The sequence below is a fragment of the Phascolarctos cinereus genome, unplaced genomic scaffold (assembly GCF_003287225.1).
Source record: "Phascolarctos cinereus isolate Bilbo 61053 unplaced genomic scaffold, phaCin_HiC Scaffold_5;HRSCAF=322, whole genome shotgun sequence".
NCBI classification, from domain to species: Eukaryota; Metazoa; Chordata; class Mammalia; order Diprotodontia; family Phascolarctidae; genus Phascolarctos; species Phascolarctos cinereus.
This window is the reverse complement of record NW_027555958.1, coordinates 447,121,311-447,143,360: the sequence shown is the minus strand read 5'-3', so window position 1 is coordinate 447,143,360 and position 22,050 is coordinate 447,121,311. Positions and strand designations below refer to the sequence as shown.

General features: G+C 41.0%; 1 protein-coding gene across 3 annotated transcripts in view; it reads left to right on the top strand.

The window, feature by feature from the left end:
• The window catches only part of TESK2 (testis associated actin remodelling kinase 2), a 146,731-nt gene that overhangs the window by 73,263 nt on the left and 51,418 nt on the right, over positions 1-22,050 (top strand). For 2 of the 3 annotated variants that reach the window (XM_020987577.2, XM_020987578.2), the window contains one exon: positions 14,430-14,478. The exons of the other annotated variant lie outside the window; for it this stretch is intronic. In XM_020987577.2, coding sequence (XP_020843236.1) covers positions 14,430-14,478 — 49 coding nt within the window. The remainder of the gene's footprint in view (positions 1-14,429; positions 14,479-22,050) is intronic. 3 annotated transcript variants of the gene reach the window in all.

Genomic DNA, 22,050 nt, shown 5'->3' with positions numbered 1-22,050 from the left:
TTTTTTTGTTATATGTAATAATGGTAGAGTTCTGAGGAGATATAAGTATGCTCTCCCCATATTAGAATGTAAGCTGCTTTTATCTATGTTTAGTTCCTTTTGATTGTTTGATCATGTTTGTCTTTTAAAGTTTCTCCTGACTCCTCTGTTTGTATTTTCCTATTTCTACTCAGGTCTTTTCATCAAGAATGCTTGGGAATCCACTTAGTTAAAGGTCTGTTTTTTCCTCCTGTAGAATTATATTCAGTTTTGGTGGGTAAATTATTCTTGGTTATAAGTCTATATTCTTTGTTATATGAAATAGTGTATTTCAAACTCTCCCCTCCTAAATCTTTCCACTGCTAAATCTTGTTTGATCTTGAATGTAGCTCTTTAGTGCTTTAATTCTTTCTTTTTTTTTTAATAATTAATTTATTTTTAGTTTTCAACTTTCACTTCCATAAGATTGAGTTTTAAATTTTCTCCCCTTCCCTCTCCTCCCTACTCCCCAAGATGGAATGAAATCTGATATAAGCTCTACTTATACATTCATATTAAACATATTTTCACATTAGTCATGATGTAAAGAAGAATTAGAATTAATGGGAGGAACCATGAGAAAGAAGAAACAAAATAAAACAACAAAAGAAAAGGAGAGGGGCAGCTAGGTGGTGCAGTGGATAGAGTACCAGCTCTGGAGTCAGGAGGACCTGAGTTCAAATGCGGCCTCAGACACTTGATACTTACTAGCTGTGTGACCCTGGGCAAGTCACTTAACCCCCATTGCCCAACTCAAAAAAAAAAAAAAGAACAAATAGTATGCTTCCATCTGCATTCAGACTCCAAAGTTTTTTCTCTGGATGTGTATGGCATTTTCCATCATGAGTCTTTTGGAGTTGTCTTAGATCGTTGCGTTGCCGAGAGGAGCTAGGTTTATCAAAGTCGGTTGTCCTACAATGTGGCTGAATTCTTTCTTTTTGGCTGCTTACAGTATTTTTTTTCCTTTCACTAGGAAGCTCTTGATTTTTTAATATAATATTCATCAGTTTTCATTTTAGGGTTTTTTTCAGGAGGGATATTTTTCCTATTTCTACTTTGCCTTCTAAGAGAGGTTCTGAGAGATTTGGGCGGTTTTGAATTATGATTCCTAGGCTCTCTTTTTTTTGGTCATGATTTTTGAGTAGTCCATTGAATCTCAGATGGTCTTACTTTCATCTGTTTTCTGGTTCATTTGTTTTGATAGGAGATATCTTACATTTTCTTCTCTTTTTTCAATATTTTTACTTTACTATTTCTTATTGTCTCATGAAGCCATTAACTTCTTTTTTGGCCATTCTAACTTTCAGCGGGTTTGTTCATTGGGCAAGGTTTTGTACCTCTTGTTCAAAGCTGTTAATTCTCTAATTCTTTCATAGCTCTCATTTCTGTTTCCATTTTAAACTCGTGCTCATTTTATTTCTTAAAAACTTTTTTAAAGTTAATTTTTTTCTCATTTGTTTTTTTGTATCACTTTTTGCTCTTTTAAAAAACAAACAAAAAAACCCCCTCTCATTTCTTCTAGGAGTTACAGTTCGAGTGTAATTGCCCAAGTGGTGTTTTTCTTGGAGACTTTGTTCTAGTCATTCTGCTACAGGCTTTAGATTGGTCTGGAGGGTGGAATGGAGCCCTTGCTTCATGTTTGGGGTCAAAAACATAAGGCTACTGTTTGTTTCTAAACTTGTTCCTCACTAAGTCCATAGCTCAGGGCCTCTGACTGCTTCTAACCCTGAAATTAGTTCCTCCACTTAGAACACTCCCACAGGCACAAGTCCTTCTCTCAGTTCACTCTGGATCTGTGATCTAGAACTGGGTAGTGAATCACAGAGCTTCCAGTTGATGCTTAGGCTTGCATCCTGTAAGAGATTGGGGTCCTTATCTGTGTGCCTGGGACCTCCTCTTGCTCTGGTGCATATCTTTACCTCTCTTGTATCTCCTGTGTCCTGGAATGCTCTGTGTGGCAGACCTCTGGCCAGATCCTTCCCCACACATAGAACTCTCTGTCTCTCTGTGCTGACCTGGACTGGAACTAGGACTCACCATGATTATTTTCTTGAATTTACCCAAAATGACTTGGTCTGGTACAATTTCTAGATCTTTATGGAGGAATTATATTTAGAAGAGCTTGTCCGTTGTTCTTAGCCTCCATAGTGAGTATTTTTAAAATGACAAACAAAAACCAACTGTCTCCTGTGTGTTCTTTTGTATTTACTGAGGGGCTTGTCAGTGCCTATTTTTAGAAATTCTGTATTTGAACAGAACTTAATTGAATGGGAGCATGGTTATTATGGAGGAATCCAAGAAGTAGAAATCATGATGAGTTCTATTTCCAGGCCAGGTCAGCCCACGGGGACAGAGAGGTCTGTGTGGACAGTGGGGACAGGATCTGGCCGGGGACCTGGTGCACAAAGAATCTAGCATACGGGAACCGAATGAGAACTGAGCATACATACCAGAACAAGAAGCATTTACATGATATTTTTGATAGTCACTGAGGTGAGAGGTCATTCATCAAAGTACAGCTTCATTGCTGAAGAGAGATCTGTTGTTCATAGGCCACCTCAGCAAGTGACTCTTTCTTGGATTTTTATCTCTGGATCTTTGCCTTTGCACTGGCTGGCCCACATTCATAGATTGTATTCTCGCTTTACTTTGCTCTTGTTGAGCCCTTCTTCTCCAAAATGCAGCTCAAACACCATCTTCTGCATGAAATCTTTCCTTATCCTTTCCAGATTTCCAGAACTTGGAGCAAGTTTGGCTTTCTAGCACACCCAAGGAAGTACCTCCTGAGATGTGGGAAGGAGGGACCTCATATCTGGCCTTGGCCAGGGCTCCTTCGAACCCCTACTCCCATTCTCTGCTTTGTTTGGAGGAGGATCTTGGGAATTTCAGAGGGTCCCAATGATTTAGGACTTGCTATCTTCCCATCAGCATCCCTGCATCATTCCACCCAGGAGAATATTAGCTGGCAGCAACACCTTCATTGAGAGCCAGGGGCAGACTGGACTTGTGGCTCTGCAGGAAGCCCAGCAAAGAAATTCTTTTGTGCCTAAGAGGAATTTCATAGGCCCCTCATGAATGGGAGAAGAGACTTCCAGCACCCCGTTTCTGATTAAAAGTGCTCTTTGGTTTCCTTAGCTGTAAAGTGAGGACAAAACAGCACCTACTGCATGAGGTTGGAAGAATCAAGTAAGGTAATCTTTGTGAAGTGCTTAGCACAGCACCTGACACATAGTAGGTGCTATATAAATGTTATTCCCTCCTTCCCTCTTTACTTTTTTCCTGAACCACCTTCTTGTTGTTCCTACCAAAGTACTCTCTATTTCCTGACTCCGGGCCTTTTCTCATAGAATGTTCTCCCTCCTTACTGCCACCTCCTGCCTTGCCTAACTTTCTTTGAGATTCAGTTCCAGTCCCATGTTCTACAGGAGGCCTTTCTTGATCTTCCCACTCCATTGCTAGTGCCTTCCTTCTGAGGTGATCGTTCATCTACACTATAAGCAATAATTTATGTGGTTTTTCCCTTAAGAGAATGTGAGCATCTTGTAGTAGTGGCTGCTTCATTTTTTGTACTTGTGTGCTTGATTTCAGGTACAATGCCTGACATATTGATGGGTTGCTTAATCAATGCTTGTGGAGTGATTAGTTGAAGAAACAGGAGAAGAGAAAAGCATAGTCTTGTAGAGTGTTGTCTTTGTGGGAAAGAAAAAGGGCTACTATTTTTTTAAATTACATTGACAGAGAGTTTCCACTGCTGACACAATAATCCTCGGGTTTTACTTGGTTTTCCCAAGGTTGCCTATGGGACCTTATGTTTAGGACCATCTGTTGAGACAGCTTTTGCTGTCACATTGCCTCCCCCAAGGCTAATTAGGCAGACTAATGCCTTGGAGCTTTGCGTGTTTGGGATGTTAAATATAGATGTGTTTTGGTGGTATGAGCTCAGTTCTTGAGAGCAGGATCTGTTTTTGCCTTTCTTTGTATCCTCTGTGTTCAGCACAGTACCTTGCACATAGTGATTGCTTAACAAGTGCTTATTGATTAATAGTCCTTCATTCTCTGAAATAATTCACAGACTTCACCTCATATCAAGAGATAGGCTTTTGCCAGCGGTCATTCCTAGTCACATTGCTGATTTCCTATTTATTGCGCCAAGAAGAGAGGACTGACCTACAAGCCTGGGAGTTTAGTATGTCCAAAACAGAACTCATTCTCTTTCCCCACGTACCGTAGTCTTTCCTAATTTTCCATTCTTGTCAAATTCCCCAGAATCCTCCCAGTCATCCAGACTCACAATCTTGTGGTCTTCCCGAGTGCCTCACCCTTCTCGTATCCATTCTGCTGCCAACTCTTACTTCTTCTTCTTCTTCTTTTTTTTTTTTGGTTTTAGGCAATTGGGGTTAAGTGACTTGCCCAGGGTCACACAGCTAGTAAGTGTCAAATGTTTGGTCTGAGGCCGGATTTGAACTCAGGTCCTCCTGACTTCAGGGCCGGCACTCTATCCACTGTGCCACCTAGCTGCCCCCAACTCTTACTTTTCTGTTGCCTTCCCAACACCTTTCATATATGTGCCCTTCTCTCCTCTGATTCTTTTACTGCCCAGTGCAGTCCTTCATCCCCTCACTCCTGGACTCATTCAGCAGCCTCTTAACTAGTTTCCCAGTTTCTAGTTCTTTGGCCATTCCAGTCTACTAGCTGCTAAAGCAGTGTCTCTAAAGCACAGGACTGACTAGATCATCCAGGATCAAATCCCTCTTCTCCTCAGGATCAAATATAACATCCTCTATTTGACATTGAAAACCCTTTACAATCCAGTCCCTTCCTGCCTTTCATGTCTTCTTACACTTTACTTCCCTCTACATACTCTGATCCAGTGGTACTGACTTCCTCTCTTTTTCTCAAACATGATATTCTTTCCCCATGCTTGGAATTCTTTCCTTCTTCACCTGTGCCTCCTAGGTCCCCTGGCTTTCTTCCAGACTTGGCTCCAATCCTACCTTCTACAAAGGCTTTTCTGCTTTTCCAGGTCTTCCCCTCAACCCTACTTCTGGTGCCTTTCCTCTGGTTTTCCTTCCCATTTAAATTGTATGTATCTTGTATGTACATAAATGTTTGCCTTTTGTCTCCTCCCTTAGAGTGTGAACTCTTTGAGGGCAGGCGTCATCATTTTACTTTTCTTTGTAGCTTTAGAGCTTAACACAGAGTCAGGGACATGGTAAGCGTTTAACACATGCTTATTGACTGATAGAAGGATCATTTATTAATCACTTATGATGTGTGAGTCATGGTGTTGAGCTTTAAAAATATTATCTATTTCATTTGATCTTCACAAGAGCTCTTGGAGGAAGGTACTGTTATTATCTTCATATTATAGTTGAGGAAACTGAGGCAGACAGGTTTAGTGACTTTCCAAGGATCACATAGCTAGTAAATGTCTGAGGCCAGATTTGAATTCAGGTTATCTTGACTCCAGACCTAAGACTTCTTCCACAGTGACACCTGGGTGCCTCTGGTAGGAACCAAAAGGCTATGGATTTCTGGATTTTAGTGTGATATCTTCCACTTACTAGCTGTGTGGCTTTGTGCACATCATTTCATTTCTGAGCATCAGTATTAGCTGTATAATCCATCAGCAAGCACTTACTAAACACCTGTTCTATTCCAGATCTTCTGCTTGGTGCTGGGGAAACAGACAAAAAATAAAGTAGTCCCTGCCCTCAAAGTCCTTATAGTTCTATTGAGGAAAACAACATATGCATGTACAGTGTGTACCTAAAGGCCCTCTTAGATATTTGAGGTTCAGAGTGCTGGATCTTGGGGCCCTCTGGTATCTCAAGCCAGAGTGCTAGGGACCTCAGAGCCCCTGTTCACCCAGGCTGTCTTAGCCTGAGTGCTGCTGTTCCTTGTGTCTTCCAAGATCCTCAGCCTTATGCTTTCTGGCCATGCTGGGGTTTTCTTTGGGGAATCTTATACTTTTGTTGCCTCTGGAAAATAAGACTTGTGGGTCATACACATCTGTGACCCTTCTCTGGTTGTCTGAGAGGTTGATAATTTCTTTGTTCAAGCTGTGCCAGAGAAAGCTTTGCTGGTGGCCTCTTTTCTTTTTACTTTTCTTGCCTTTATTTTTTTTATTTTACTTTTTTTATTGATTTATTTTGATTTATCAACAGTCATTTCCATAAGCTTTTGAGTTTTAAATTTTTCTCCCCCTCCCTCCGCAAGATGGCATGTAATCTATATAGGCTATACCTATACATTCCTATTAAACATATTTTCACATTAGTGATGTTGTAAGGAAAAATTAGAACCAATAGGAGGAACCACTTCCTTCCAATAGAGGAAACAAAATAAAACAGAAGAAAAAAATAGCTAATAATATGCTTCAATCTGCATTCAAACTCCATAGGTCTTTCTTGGGATGTGGATAGGACTTTCCATTGTGAGACCTTTGGAGATGTCTTAGATCCTTGCATTGACGAGAGGGGCTAAGTCTATCAACGTTAGACATCATACGACGACGTGGCTGTTACTGTGTACAATGTTCTCCTGGTTCTGCTCAGTTTGTTCAGCATCAGTCCATATAAGCCTTTCCAGGTTTTTCTGAAGTCTGCCTGCTCATCATTTCTTATAGCACAATAGTATTCCATTATATTCATATACCACAACTTGTTCAGCCATTCCCCAGTTGACGGGCATTCCCTCAATTTCCAATTCTTTGCTGCTGGTGGCCTCTTTTCCAGTTTCCTTTTGCCTCCTGCATATTTTTTTTTGTTTTCCATTAGAAGAAGTCACTTACTGGAGTTTCTTATTGGATTTTTTTTTTAGGCTATTGGCATTAAGTACTTGCCCAGGGTCACACAGCTAGTACGCGTCAAGTGTTTGGTCTGAGGCTGGATTTGAACTCCTGACTTCAGGGCCAGTGCTCTATCCACTGCGCCACCTAGCTACCCCTTATTGGATTTCTTGATCAGTACAGGCAAACCTTGGAGATATTGTGGATTTGGTTCCAGACCACTACTAAAAACGAATATTGCAATAAAGCACGTCACATGAATTTTTTGGTTTCCCAGTGCATATAAAAATTATGTTTACACTATACTGTAGTCTGTTAAGTGTGTAATAGTACTATGTCTAAAAAAAATGTACATACCTTAATTAAAAATTACTTTATTACTAAAAAATGTCAACCATCATCTGAATCTTCAGTGAGTCATAATCTTTTTGCTTAGGTGTTGATGGCTTCTGATTGATCTGGGCAGTGGTTGCTGAAAGTTGGGGTGGCTGTGGCAATTTCTTAAAATAAGACAGCAATGAGGTTTGCCTCATTGATTGACTCTTCCTTTTACTTGGACACTTAGAGGCCATTGTAGGGTTATCCATTGGCCTAATTTCAATATTCTTGTATCTCTGGGAATAGGGAGTCCTGAGGAGAGGGAACAAGACAGGAATGGCCAGTTGGTAGAGCAGTCAAAACATGCAACATTTATCTATTAAGTTCACTGTCTAATATGGGTGTGGTTTGTGGTGCCCCAAAACAATTACAATAGTAATGTCAAAGATCACGGACCATAGATCACTGTAACAGATATAATAATAATGAAAAACTTTGAAATATTGCAAGAATTACCAAAATGTCACACAGAGACATGATGTGAGCACATGTTGTTGGGAAAATGGTGCCAATAGACTTGCTCAAGCAGGGTTTTCATAAACCTTCAATTTGTAAAAAAAAAAAAATGCAGTATCTGTGAAGTGCACCGAAACGAGGTATGTCTATTTTTAGTTATTTGCTAGAGTAAAGTATTTTGGAGCTTGGTTGCCTACATCCTTTCAGATAGATGTTTTGGCTATAAGTCCTTCCTGTATCTTTTTGAAAGATGGGTTGTTATCAAAGCAAATGTGTTACCTGCTCTGCTTTTAGAAAGCAGATGTCTAGCAGGCATCTGAATAATTATATATCATGCCTCTCTGTGATCTATTTTCCAAACTCAACTATTTCTCTTCCTATCCTTATTTATAGTATGCTTCAATGACAATATCACTTCTCTTTGTGCCTTTATTGATCTCCAACCAAATGCTTTTCACTGTGTTTCTCCCTCCCCCAAATCCTAGATTTCCTTATATGAGATTAGCTTAATATATAATATTTCCCACTCCCATTCACTCTTTTGTATAATGATATGTCTTTCTAGAGCTATCTTGCAATCACGAATTCTAGTCCATCAAATATTAGTGATACCCATAAGGTCATACTTACCTCTTTACATTAAGATTTTGTGTGCTTTTCTTGTTATCCACTCTTTGTGAATTAGTGTATTGACATCTGAAGCATGAGTTTTGCCTAGGTATTTTCATGAGTTTTGTTTACTGTGAATAAGAGGCCAGAGGATACAATCAACTATTTGGAAGTTTATTTTTCTGGAAATCACGGAACTGTACCCAAAAAGGCACTCAGTTATATAGACCCTGTGACCCAGCAATACCACTGCTAGGCCCCAAAGAGATCAAAGAAAGGAGGGCAAGGATCCATATGCACAAAAATATTTATTTCAGCCCTTTTTCTTTTAGCAAAAAACTGAAAACAAAGTGGGAGCCCATTATTTGAGGAATGGATAAACACATATGAATGTAATGGAATCTTACTGTGTCATAAGAAATGGCAAAAGTGATAGATTTGGAGAAACCTAGTGAGCTGATAAAAGACAGTATAAAATGAGCAAAACCAGGAGAATGATTTGTGCAGTGACTACAACATTTTAAAGGCAAACAATGTAAAAGACTTAACAGTTATGGTTAATTCACTGACCAATCATGACTCCAGAAGACTAATCATGAGTCATGCTTCCCACCTCTTAGTAGAAAGGTGATTGACTAGAGATAGAGAATGATGCCTGCATTTTCAGACATGGTTAATATTTGGCTTTGTATTGCAGGACTATTATTTGATACAAGGGAGGGTCTTTATTTTAATTTGTGAGTAAGGAGAGAGAATTAGGTGGTACTGTAAGGGTACTTATAATGAAAAAAGAAAGGAAAGACCATCAATGGATTATTTAAAAGATAAACAGAAGAGAGCCAAATAAAGTTCAGAAGAGCACACCGAAAAGTAGAGAAATACTGAAACTACCATGTTAAATTTGAAATAATGCAAAAAAAAAATTGAAAGTAGTGGAGATTCACTTATGTACATATTTCTCTGTATTATAGAGAAATGATCATATCTGTTGATGTTTGTTAAGTTCACAGTAATAAAAAGGAAGGGGCACTTATCCACATTCTGCATTCTATCCTTTTTTTCTACCTTCAGCTGACCATAAGAAATTATGAAAGGGACAGTTTCAGAAAAACCTGGGAAGAATTATATGAATTGATGTAGGGTGAAATAGGCAGAACCAGGAGAACAGTTTATACAATGATAACATTGTAAAGCAAATCAACTTTGAAAGTCTTAAGAATGCTTATCAGTGCATTTACCAACCACAATTCCAGAGTACTTATGATGAAACCTACCATCTGCCTCTTGTGAGAGAGATAATGGACTCCATATGCAGTATAAGACACACGTTTTTAGATATGGCTCATGCAGGAATTTGTTTTTTTTCTGAGTATCCATATCTGCTACGAGGGGTTTTCTTTTTCTTTCCTTTTTTTTTTTTTCACTTGGAAGTTAGGAGGTGGGAGGGAGAAAAGGGATAACAACAGGGTTGTCCCCCAAGAGAAAAAAATGGAAAATAAAGAAAAAAGAATTATTGGAACTTTTTTTTTAAACAGGAGGGGTAAAAAGAAACACAGACAAGTGGGACAGCTTTGAAAATTACATGTTAGGTTTGTTATATATTGAAAAGGAAAAGCAAGGTATACATAGTAGAGATTCCTGGTCTTTAGTTTGGTGCTTTGTTAAGTTCTGAATTTTAAAAATTACATTTTTATAAGAAACAACAGAATCAGTTTTTCAACCTGTGTTTTCTAACATAACGAGGAATTTAAAAGACTTCATTGAGCTGATGAGGCTCTCCTTGCACCTTGGCTTCTATTCCTGTCCCTCCCCTTCAGGACTGCTGGGTTTCTTTCAGGTTTCTTCGGACCCCCATCCCTGGTATTTTTATGTCCTTCCTTTTCTTCTCCCAAATTAGGACTCATCATCTTTGGACTTGCTTTAGGTATGGACAACTGAGTTTCAAATACATATGCTTCCTCCCTCCTTTTCTTTGTCTCCCACTGCTACTTTTGCTATATGATCACATACTGTTTTCTGTAAAAGATGCTCCCTGGACTAGCCACCTATTCCTGTCTCCTGGGACCAAGAAAACTAGGTCTAATCCTTCTTCTGTGTGATAGCCCTTCCTATGTTCGAAGACCCCACTCCCACCCATCAGCCTCCTCATATCCTCCCAGTCACCTCTTCTGTTGTCTTCTGTTTTGTTTTCTGGTTCTGTTAGTGTGTCATTCCCCCCTACTAGACCACGTGCTTCTTAGCACGGTCGTCTCGGTGACTAGTCCTAATTCTATTCATCCTTGCCTTGATCTCCAAGCCCTGCACCCCTCAGTTTTTTCCTTAGGACATCACCTCAGGACCAGCCACACTCTTGCCTTCCCTATCTTGACCTCTTAGTAAATCAGTTCAGCTCTACACTATCCTCAGCTGTTGAATCCCTTGCTGATTCCCAGCTTGTGCAGCCCTAACTTTGAATTACTCTCCTCATCTACCTCCTTCACTGCTCTTCACATGCCGCTGAACAGAGCTGTATAATTGTGTGCATAATATCAACGGGGCTTTCACTGCAGCAAAACCATTTACACCTCAATCTGTTCACTCTTCCTTTACCCAGAACACCTTTTCTAAACATTTTTAAAATCTCTTCTCAAGTGTCCCACATGCCTAGGTACCCCCTTTCCAACCCTATTAGTAAAGAACTTTGCCTTATTTTTTCTTTTTTCTTCCTTCCTTCCTTCCTTCCTTCCTTCCTTCCTTCCTTCCTTCCTTCCTTCCTTCCTTCCTTCCTTCCTTCCTTCCTTCCTTTCTTTCTTTCTTTCTTTCTCTTTCTTTCTTTCTTTCTTTCTTTCTTTCTTTCTTCCTCCCTTCCTGTCTTTCTTTCTTCCTCCCTTTCTTTTTTTTTTTTAAAGCAGTGGGGGTTAAGTGACTTGCCTGGGTCATACAGCTAGCTAGTAAGTATCTGAGGCTGGATCTGAACTCAGGTCCTCCTAACTCCAGGGCCAGTGCTCTATCTATTGTGCTACCTAGCTGCCCCTACCTCATACTTTCTTGAAAAAATTGAGTACATTAGCTCAGAGCTCTCCCTTCTCTCCTCATCTCACATCACTCAAGACATCATCTACTGTTTCTTTACCCCTATCTCACATGAACCCTTGATCTCATCCCCTCCTGTCTTTTCTAGCAGATTACTCCCAATATTGCCCCCATTCTCTCTAATATTTAGTTCCTTTTTATCTATTGGCTTCCTCCCTTCTGCCTACGAACATGCCCATATCATCCTCATTCCCCATCTTTTAAAAACCTCTAGTTGATCCAGCCATTCCCTTCAGCTGTCATCCATCCCCTTTGAGGCTGAACTCCTTGGGAGCAAATCAGCCTGGCTTTTAACCTCATCACTTACTTGAAATTCTCCAAAAGTTACCAAACTCTCCTCATTCACTCCAAAATTACCAAATGATCTCTTCATTGCGAAAGCTAACGGCCTTTTTCAACCCTTATCCTTCTTGACCTTTCTATGGCCTTCGATATTGTTGAGTCACTTATTCCAACTGGTTTTTTTTTTGTGAGGCAGTTGGGGTCAAGTGACTTGCCCCAGGGTCATACAGCTAGTAAGTGTCATGTGTCTGAGGTTGGATTTGAACTCAGGTCCTCCTGAGTCCAAGGCCAGAGCTCTATCCACTGCACCACCCAGCCCCCCCCGCCCCCTAACTGGATATTTTGTCTCTAGGTTTTAGTAACCTTGTGCTCTCCTGCTTCTCCTACCTATCTGACTACTCCTTCTCAGTCTCCTTTGTTGCTTCTTTATGCAAGTTATGCCCAATAATTGTGTGTCCCCCAAGGCTCTGTCCTGGGACCTCTTCTCTTTTCCCTCTAGATTATCTCACTTCTTACTTGATGATCTTATCAGCTCCCAAGTGTTCACCTATCCTCTGTGTACAGATGATTGCCATATCCAGTCCTAGCTTCCCTCCTGAACTCCACCTTTCTGTCTTCTTTTGTATAGGTCTTGTAGATGTATCAAGCTTAACCTGTCTAAAATGGGATTTATTATCTCTTGCTCCCAAACCCACCTCTATTTTCCCAACTTTCCTTTTTTGTCAGGGACACCATGATCCTTCCATCCTCCCCAGCCTAGTCACCTGGATCTCCGCCTCAGGCTCTCTTGTTCACCACACATGTCTGATCCATTCTTGTTTCTACATTCACAACTTCTTTTGTGGATTTCATTTTATCTCCAGTCACAGAGCTACCACCCTCACCTCATCACATCCTACTTGTACTATGTCATTAGTCTCGGATATGGGACTTCTGGGAGCCAAGAAGGTGGAGTAAGCAGTCACCGTCCCTTATTGACCTTGAAAAACCCAGAAAATACTGCCCTGGGAAAAATCTTGGAACAATGGAGCCAGCAAAAAGATGGAGTGCAGCAGTCTTTCAGCTTGTGAGGTTAGGGGGATTAATGGAAAAGGCCCCCCTTGCTGTGGCTGAAGGGGACCAGTACAGGATGGGAGGTGTCCCAGCAAGCCTCACTTAAGCAAACCAGAGGGAGATCCTGAGTCCTAGGGTAGTAGAGCAGGCAACACCAGGATCCACCCCCCACCCCCAATGCCTTGGCACAGCTAGGGGAACCAGCAGATGCCAGTGAGGAGAATCACAATGTGTGCTAGCAGGCATCCTCCAGCAGCTGAACCTACCTGTGCTCCAGCACAGCCCCTGGAGAGGACGCGAGCTGCAGTGGCCAGACCACCCCTACCCCCACTCCCTACCCTGCAAGCTTCAGTGTAACCCCAGGGAAACACAGAAAAACCCCACCTGGCCTCAGCATACACCAGTCACCAGCTCCAGCTCAGCACCAGGTTAGCTACCAGACCCCTACAGCCTCCAGTTGCCGGTACCTGAGGGTCCAGCACACAAAGCCAATAACCAGGCCCCTAACCCCCAGCACAAGAAGCGTCCCCTGTGCCCCAGAAGCAAAGATCAACTTTAAAAGCCAGGAAAAAGGCAAACACCATGAGCAAAAAGCAACAAAGGAAAACAAAGACCATAGATTCTTACTATGGAGACAGGGAAGATCCAAATACAAATTCAGAAGAGGACAACATTGCCAATATACCCACATCCAAAACCTCAGAGGGGAATGTAAACTGGTCTGAAGTCCAAAAAGCCTTCTTGGAAGATCTCAAGAAGGATTTTAAAAGTCAAATAAGAGAGGTAGAAGAAAAATTGAACAGTTCCTTTAAAACTACAATTAACAAAACAGAAAAAAGTACACTGAAGAAAACAACGCCTTAAAAAGTAGAATTGGTAAAATGGAAAAGGAGGTACAAAAGCTAACTGAAGAAAACAATTCGTTAAAAATTAGAATTGGGCAAGTGGGAGCTAATGACTGTATGCGACATCAAGCATCAGTCAGACTACTTCTTTAGTCTCCTCCTTGGTCTCCTTGCATCTCTCCAGTCCAGTCCATTCTCTGCTCAGCTGCCAAAGTGTTTTTCTAAAGCATATGCCTATCCATGTGAGGCTCCTGCTACCTCCAAGATCACGTATGAAGTCCTTTGCTTGGTTTCAGAAGCCTGTCATAGTCTGGCCCCTTTCTACTTTTCTTGTCTGCTTATACTTCATTCTTCATCTCTTCAGCCACACAGCTCTGCTGGCCCACTCACTGTCCCCTGTTTTTCCTGCCTCCTAGCTTCCATGGCTTTCTTCTAGGCTCACCTCTAACGCTCCTTTCTGCAGGAGGCCCTTTCCAGGCTGTCACTACTAGTGCCTTTTCTCTAGTGTTGCATTTCATTGGTCCTCTTTTTCCTGTGCAGGGCAGTTGGCCTGTGGCCTCTCCCATTATAGCGTGAGCTCTTTAAAGACAATGACTGTGATTGTGGCTTTCTTTGCATCCTCAGCCCAGTTCCTGGTGCTTGGTAAGCACTCAGTCAATGCCTGATTGATGAACTTTATATTTCTCATGGTGCTTGGTGCAGCGCCTTGTACATAGTGGGTAGAGAACCGTGGGTTTGTTGCATTGAATTTCAAGAATGCCTTGGAATGGAAGACATGCGTAAGCAACATATTGCATTGTAAGTAATGTCATATTGATGCTAAAGCTTGGTTGTTTTAAAAATGAATGGGCAGCCAGTCCACCCCGCTGGATCATCTTTCTGTTCAGTGTCATTTTCACTCTTAAAAAGTCTCTCTTTTTTTATAGGTTCATGGGGGTGTGTGTACACCAAGGGCAGTTGCATGCGCTTACAGAGGTAAGAGTCCAGTGAATGTGCTCCATCAGTCTCTGCCTTTTTATCTTCAGGATGTTGTATATAGAACATGAGCATAGTCTTGACATTCTCCTGACTCTGGGTCTGCTGTCCATGTCTGATGCTGCCGCTGTGATCAGTGTATTCTCAGATGAAAGAAGCTTAGAAGTCAGAGTCAGTCCTCTCATTTTATAGACCAGCAAACTTGAGGGCCCCGAGGAGGAGGCGCTCAGCAGAGCTGCATTTCAAGCCAAGGCCTCCTGACTTTGGATCAGGTGCTCTTTGCGTTATACCTCACTGTTGTCTCCCGGCTGTTTCAGTGACAAAGATGATACTTCCTAATGACTTAGTAGTGGAAAGAGTTCTGGCCTTGTAGGCAGGAGAGACTCGGATGAAGATCTTGCTTTTTGTAATCAGTAGCTGGGTGACTGCGTGCGAGTGACTTTACTTCCTCCAAGCCTCAGTTTCCTCATTAGCAAAATGGAGGTAACTGTCGCTCCAAGTACTTCCTCCCCAGGGTTGTTGTGAGGATCACGTGAGACAATGCAAGTTAAGCGTGCTGAAAGGTGGGCAGCCTGTGTGTGATTGTCAGCTGTCCAGGAGAGTCTTCATCATAGCAACAGCTAGCATTCAGGTTGCACTTTTAGGTTGGCTGAGCGCTTTGCAACTATTATCTCATTTTATTATCATAACAACTCTGGGAGGTCAATGCTATTATTATCCCCATATTACAGGTGAGGAAACTGAGGCAGGCAGTGGTTGAATGACTTGCTAGTAAAACACTTAACTAACACATGTCTAAGGGGGAATTTGAGTTCAGGTCTTTCTGACTCCCAGTCTGACACATTGTCTGACCAGATTCTCATCTCACAGATTAGTCTTGGCTACCTGGGCTCTGTCCATCTTTACTGGATGTAAGTGGCTTTAATTCAGTTCAGGCTATCTCTTAGCAGTCCTGAGTTCTGACCACATTGAAGCCTTCCCACCACCTGGTAGCATAACTCTTCATCCCCATTATTCCAGATTGGTCTGTGATAAAGGGCCAAACTTCCTTCAAGGAAGGTGGAGGGGAAAGGGAAAGGGAAAGGAATTGGCTAAGCACTGTACTAACAAACATTATTTATTTTATTTGAACCTCACAACAACCCTATGAGGTAGGTGCTGTTATTATCCCCATTTTGCAGATAAGGAAACTGAGGCAAACAGAGTAAAGTGACTTGCCCAGAATCACATAGATAGTAAGTATCTGAGGCTATATTGGAACTCAGGCCTAGCACTTTATCATCTGTAGCACCTGGCTGCCTGAGGACTAAAAGAACCAAAGGGCCTCTTTGGAAAGGTTTCATTCAAAGGCATTTTTAAGGGTCAGCTATATGCCACATACTCTACTAGGCCTTAAGGATACTGATAATCAGTGAAGCATTTATCAAGCACCTATTCTGTGCTGGATACTCAGCTAGCTGCTTGAGATTCAAAACCAAAAGTGAGACATTCCCTTTCCTCCAAGCTTACATTCTGTCGAGGGACATAACACTTATACATGTAGGTATGTTCAAAAAAAGACACAAAGGTGATTTGGTGGGAATAGCACGAGCATATGAGGGAATCAGGAAAGGCTTTATTTAGAGCATAGATTCTTAACCTGGAGCCCTTGAATTTTTTTTAAAATATTTTGATAACTATTATAATTTGTTTGTAATCTTAAGTATTTTGCTTAATGCATTTAATAACATTATGCTGAGAAGGGGTCTTTAGGCTTCAACCATCTGCCAAAGGACTCCTTGACACAAATAAAGATTAAGAAGTACTGATACAGAGGGACATGCCTGAGCTGAGTCTTGAGGGGAGTGGGGGATTCCAAGAGTCAGAGGTCAGGAAGGAGGCCATGTGCTGGGCAGCCAGGCAAGTGCATGGAGATGACAGAGAGCTAGGGCCTGGCTCTATTGTGTTTTAATGATCTACAAGGAAAAATGGAAAAGGAAGGGAGGAGGAATACAGCAGGGGGAAAAGGGTGATGAAGAGTAGAGAAAGGGATATGGCATTATTTGGGAGCATAAATAGAAGAAGATACAGACAAAGAGGAGGAGTTGGGGGGAGCAAGCCACACTTGAGCATCACTGTCATCTGAACTGGTCCAAGGAGGGAAAAATAACACAACCACAGTTGGGCAGAGACATACATTTCATTCCACAGGGAAACAGGAGAGAAAGGGAGAAGAGAGGAGGGAATAAGAGAGAGGGGAGACTAAGGGAGCAGCAAATGCATTCCAGTAATGTGGCATGATCAGTACGAGAACTGGGCAGGAGATGGAGTAGGAACAGAGAGAAGGCCTGTTTGTGTGCACTTCAGTGAAGTGTCGTCCAGTTATCCTGGAAAGATTTGTTGGGGTCATGTTGAGTAAGACTTGAAAGACAAAGCAGAGGAGTATACGTTTAATCCAAGAGGCAATAGGAAGCCATTGGCTTTGACTAAGTAGGGAAGTAACATGGGCCAGATCTGTATTTTAGGAAAATTAGTTTAGCCACCACATGGAGGGTAGGTGGGAGTTTTGAGACTTGAGACAGGGAGACTCATCAGGAGGCTGTTGCCATAATCTAGGCAAGAGCTAAGGAGGGTCTGAACTAAGGCGGTAGCTTTGACCAGAAGGTAATGGTCAGATAATAAAGACAGTGAGTTGTTAAGGTCTTAAAAGTCAGTACAAAGAAGTGTCTGTACTTTATTATACTTTTATGAGATATAAAGTTCTTCAGTCAATTCCTTAAAAAAATTTTTTTTTATCTCTTTGGAATACAGACCTAGTAGTGGTATTGCTGGCTCAAAGGGTATGCACAGTTTTATAGCCCTTTGGGCATAGTTCCAAATTGCTCTCCAGAATGGTTGTATCAGTTCATAACTCTACCAACAGTGCATTAGTATCCCAATTTTCCGATATCACCTCCAACATTTATCATTTTCCTTTTCTGTCAACTGTGACAGAATCTGATAGGTGTGATGTAGTACCTCAGAGTTGTTTTAATTTGCATTTCTCTAATCAGTAGTGAATTAGAGCATTTTTTCATATGACTATAGGTAGCTTTGATTTCTTCATCTGAAATCTGCCTGTTCATATCCTTTTACCGTTTAGTACTTGTGGAATGACTTGTTTTCTTATAAATTTGACTCAGTTCTCTATATATGTGAGAAATGAGGCCTTAATCAGAGATATTTACTGTAAAAATTGTTTCCCAGTTTTCTGCTTTCCTTATAATTTTGGTTGCATTGGTTTTGTTTGTGCAAAAACTTTATAATTTAATATAATCAGAATTATCCATTTTATCTTGAATGCTCTTGTTTGGTCATAAATTCTCACCTTCTTCATAGATCTGACAGGTAAGCTATTCTTTGTTCTCCTGATTTGCTTATGGTATCACCCTTTATGTCTAAATCATGTGCCTATTTTCACCTTATACAGTTATATGTATATAAAACCGTGTACAGTACAAGATGTTGGTCTATACCTAGTTTCTGCCATGTTATTTTCCAGTCTTCCCAGCAGTTTTTGTCAAATAGTGAGTTCTTATCCCAGAAGTTGGAGTCTTTGGGTTTATTGAACACTAGATTACTGTGGTAATTTGCTATTGTATGTTATGTACCTCATTTATTCCACTAATCCACCACTCTGTTTCTTAGCCAGTGCCAGATAGTTTTGATGATGATTACCACTTTATAATTTAATTTTAGATCTGGTATGGCTGGGCCACTTTCCTTTGCGTTTTTTCATTAATTCCCTTGATATTCTTGACCTTTTGTTCTTCCAGATGAATTTTGTTATTATGTTTTTTTAGCTCTGTAAAATAATTTTTGGCAGTTTGATTGGTATGGCACTGAATAAGTAAATTAATTTAGGTGGAATTGTCATTTTTATTATATAGGTTCGGCCTACCTATGAGTAATTAGTGTGTTTAGATCTGACTTTATTTGTGTGAAAAGTGTTTTGTAATTGTGTTCATATAATTCCTGGGTTTGTTTTACAGGTAGACTCCCAAGTATTTTATATTGTCTAAAGTTATTTTGAATGGAATTTCTCTATATCTTGCCTCTGGGCTTTGTTGGTAATAGAAATGCCAATGATTTACTGGGTTTATTTTATGTGCTGCAGCTTTGCTGAAATTGTTAATTATTTCAAGTAGTTTTTTAGTTGATTCTCTAGGCTTCTGTAATTATACCATGATATCAGCTGCAAAGATTATAGTTTGTTTCCTCATTGCCTATTCTAATTCCTTCAATTTATTTTTCTTCTCTTATTGCTATAGCTAACATTCCTAGTACAGTATTGAATAATAGTGATGATAGTGGACATCCTTTCTTCACCCTGATTTTGCTTGTGTGTACATGTTTGTAATGGGAAGTTTGTTTTTATTTTATTCTTACTTGAGAGAGGAGTAGGGTAAAAAGAGAGAAGGCAGTTTTTGCTAATTGAATATACATACACATATAATTTTTAAAATTAAAAAAATAAATGATGATGAGGATTGTAGAGAAGCATGAAAAAATCTACATAAACTAGGGGCAGCTAGGTGTTGCAGTGGATAGAGCACTGGCCCTGGAGTCAGGAGAACTTGAGTTCAAATCTGGCCTCAGACCCTTGACACTTACTAGCTGTGTGACCCTGGGCAAGTCACTTAACCCATTGTCTAGCCAAAAAAAAATCTACACAAACTGATACAGAGTGAAGTGAACAGAGCCAGGAAAATACTATGTATGACTACAACAATGTAAATAAAAGATAAACCACAGAACATTCAGTGAATATTGCAAAATTACAGAGAACAGCCATGGCTCCAAAGAAGAGATATGAGCCAGCATCCCCACCATAACCCTTTCCAGAGGTAGGAGGACCACCAGTATTTTCCATTGCACATGTTTTCAGACTTTTTAAATGTATTGATTGGTTATGCTGATTTTTTTCTCTTTTATGTTAAAAATGTTATTTCATAGGATGACTATCAGAAAGTGAGAGGGAGAAAGATATTGGCGGAAATTATGGTAATGATAAAAGTGTCATTAATCAAAAGCGTAATTTTGTAAAAATTAAGGCTTTTGCATTAGTCTAGATGAGAAGCAATCGCTGGGAGGTAGCTGTTTGAGTGGAGAAAAGGGGGCTTAGTTGAAAGATGTTATAAAGAGAAACGTGTCAAGACGACAACAGATTGGATCTATTTTGTGAGTGAGAACAAGGAGTTGGAGACGCCACTACAGTTTGGAACCTTAGTGACTTGGAGGATGTACAGGAAAGTTGGGAAGAGAGGAATGGCTTTTAGGGAAAGCTGGTAAGTTCTGTTTTGAACATGTTGAGTTCATGATACCTTCTCCCTGATCTTCTGGCCTCAGGTCTCTCCTCATTCTAGTCTGTCCTTTGCTCCATTGCTAAAGTCATGCTTCAGAACATAAATCAGCTCATCACCCCCGTTCAGTGAGCTCCAGTGGTGCCCTGTGGTTTTCAAGATCACATACAACATTATCTGTTTGGCATTTAAAGCTCTCCACATCGTGGCCCCTTCCTGCCTTCCTAGTCTTTTCAGACACTGCTCCCCTGCAGGCTCTCTGTGGTCCAGGTTACCCCAGCCTACGAGCTGTTGTTGACATATGGCCCTCCATCTTCCGTTCCTGGGCCTCGGTACTCTCTGTGTCTGCCATACCGAGATACTTTCCCTTCTCACCTCTGCCTCTTGCTTTCCCTGGCTTCCTGCAAGATTCAGCTCCAGTCCTGCTTTCTGCTTGAGGCCTTTCTCTGTCTCCATTCCTCTCTGCCCCCTCCTCAAGTGCTACTGCCTTCCTCCCCCAGTTACTCTGTGTATATCTTGTGTGTACCTAGTTATTTACATGTTATCTCCCTGATTAGTCTGTGATCTCCTGGAAGAGAGGAACCCTGTAACTCCTTTGTATCCATAGCACTTAATACAGTGCCCAACACCTGTTAAATACTTAATCCATACTTGCTGACCGACTGACTGACAGTGGTGATATATGGCCAGGAGTCACAGAACATTAGTGAAGAATTGAAAATGAAATCACCTAAATATCACCTGAGAGATGCATGATGGGCTTGAGCAGGCTACAAAGCCTTTCAAGCAGGGGAATCATAAAAGAGACTTGAAACAATAAAAGATGTCCCCAGAGAAATGCAGTGAAAAACCCCAATTTTGATACTGGCCATGTAGGGAGAGTGAGGACTAGCCAGTGGATAATCGGGATGCCCCACTGGTGTCTTTGCAGTATTAAAAGAAAGTAGGTGAAGCCCTCAGTACATTGGATGGGCCTCCCATTGCATCCTTGTAGTATGAAAAGGTGTGGAAGCTCCACCCTCCTGTGCCATGCATTTGAGAGGCCATAGACAGGAATTGCCTAGGTGGCATAGATAGGTTATCATCTGAATCATTGGTGGGAATTCTCACCTGAAGGTCATATATAAATACTCAGATACTTGAGTATTTTGGAGTTGACTAACAACTGACATTTCCAAAGCATTTAAGGCTTGCAAAGTACTGTATGGGTGCTAAACCCTGTGAGGAGGGGGCTCTAGGGATTAATTCCATTTTATAGATGAGAGAATAGGCTCAATGAGGTTAAATGACTAGTCCGTAGTCAGTCAATCAAGAAGCATTTATTATGTGCCTACTGTGTGCCAGGCACTATTAAGGGGAGGGGAGTTGGGGAGTAGTTTGAATTCCAGTCTTCCTCTACAAAGCCATGCTGCTGCAGATACATGGGAGCGATTACTGTGAAATAGTTCATATGAAAGCAGAATAGCCTCAAAGAGAGCTGTGGCTGGTTTTTCTGCAAACATACAGATGCATTTACACACAAATTTTCTATTCAAGATGGCAGGGGTGGAAATCCTCTATGTTGGCAGTTTAAGAAAGGTAAAAGAACTGCACTGGGTTTGACTCAGTCTGTCAGCTTGCTACACTGCCCTTTTTCCAAGGCATTCACCGCAGTGAAAGTTGACTCCCTGGGTAAAGTAATGAAACACATCAATTATTTGTATTGGACAACAGCCAGCTGCAGAGTCCAGTTTCCCAGATGTTACATAATGTTCTCTGCTGCTGTTGTCTACTGTCTCCCCTGTTCTTGGGTAGTATCATCTTAGTCTTGTATATTAAGTGTTGGAAGGAACTTCAAAGATCATCTAGTTCAACTCCCTCATTTTACCAAGGGCAAAACTAAGGCCCAGAAAGGTTAAGGGCACTTGCTAAGGGTACACAGCGAGTGCCTTTAATTCAGATCCAAAATATTTCCCACTGTTCCACATTGGAAGAAATATCCACACTGGTGAGCTTTGAGATCCACTAATGATTGGAATCTCAGGAATGATGCTGGGTTGGGATACAAAGACCAAGATGGTGCCATCCTTGTGCTCATGCAGCTCACCTGCCTCTCAGTGGGATAGGAAGTGTACCGGCAATGTGCTCATAAATGTGTAACAGTCGGCCCTCTGAAAAGAAAGTAGAGGCACAGCACACTGTTAAATTTGATCTGTGTTATTCACATTTATTATTTTCTCAAGTCTAGACAATTAACAAAAAGAAATCAAAC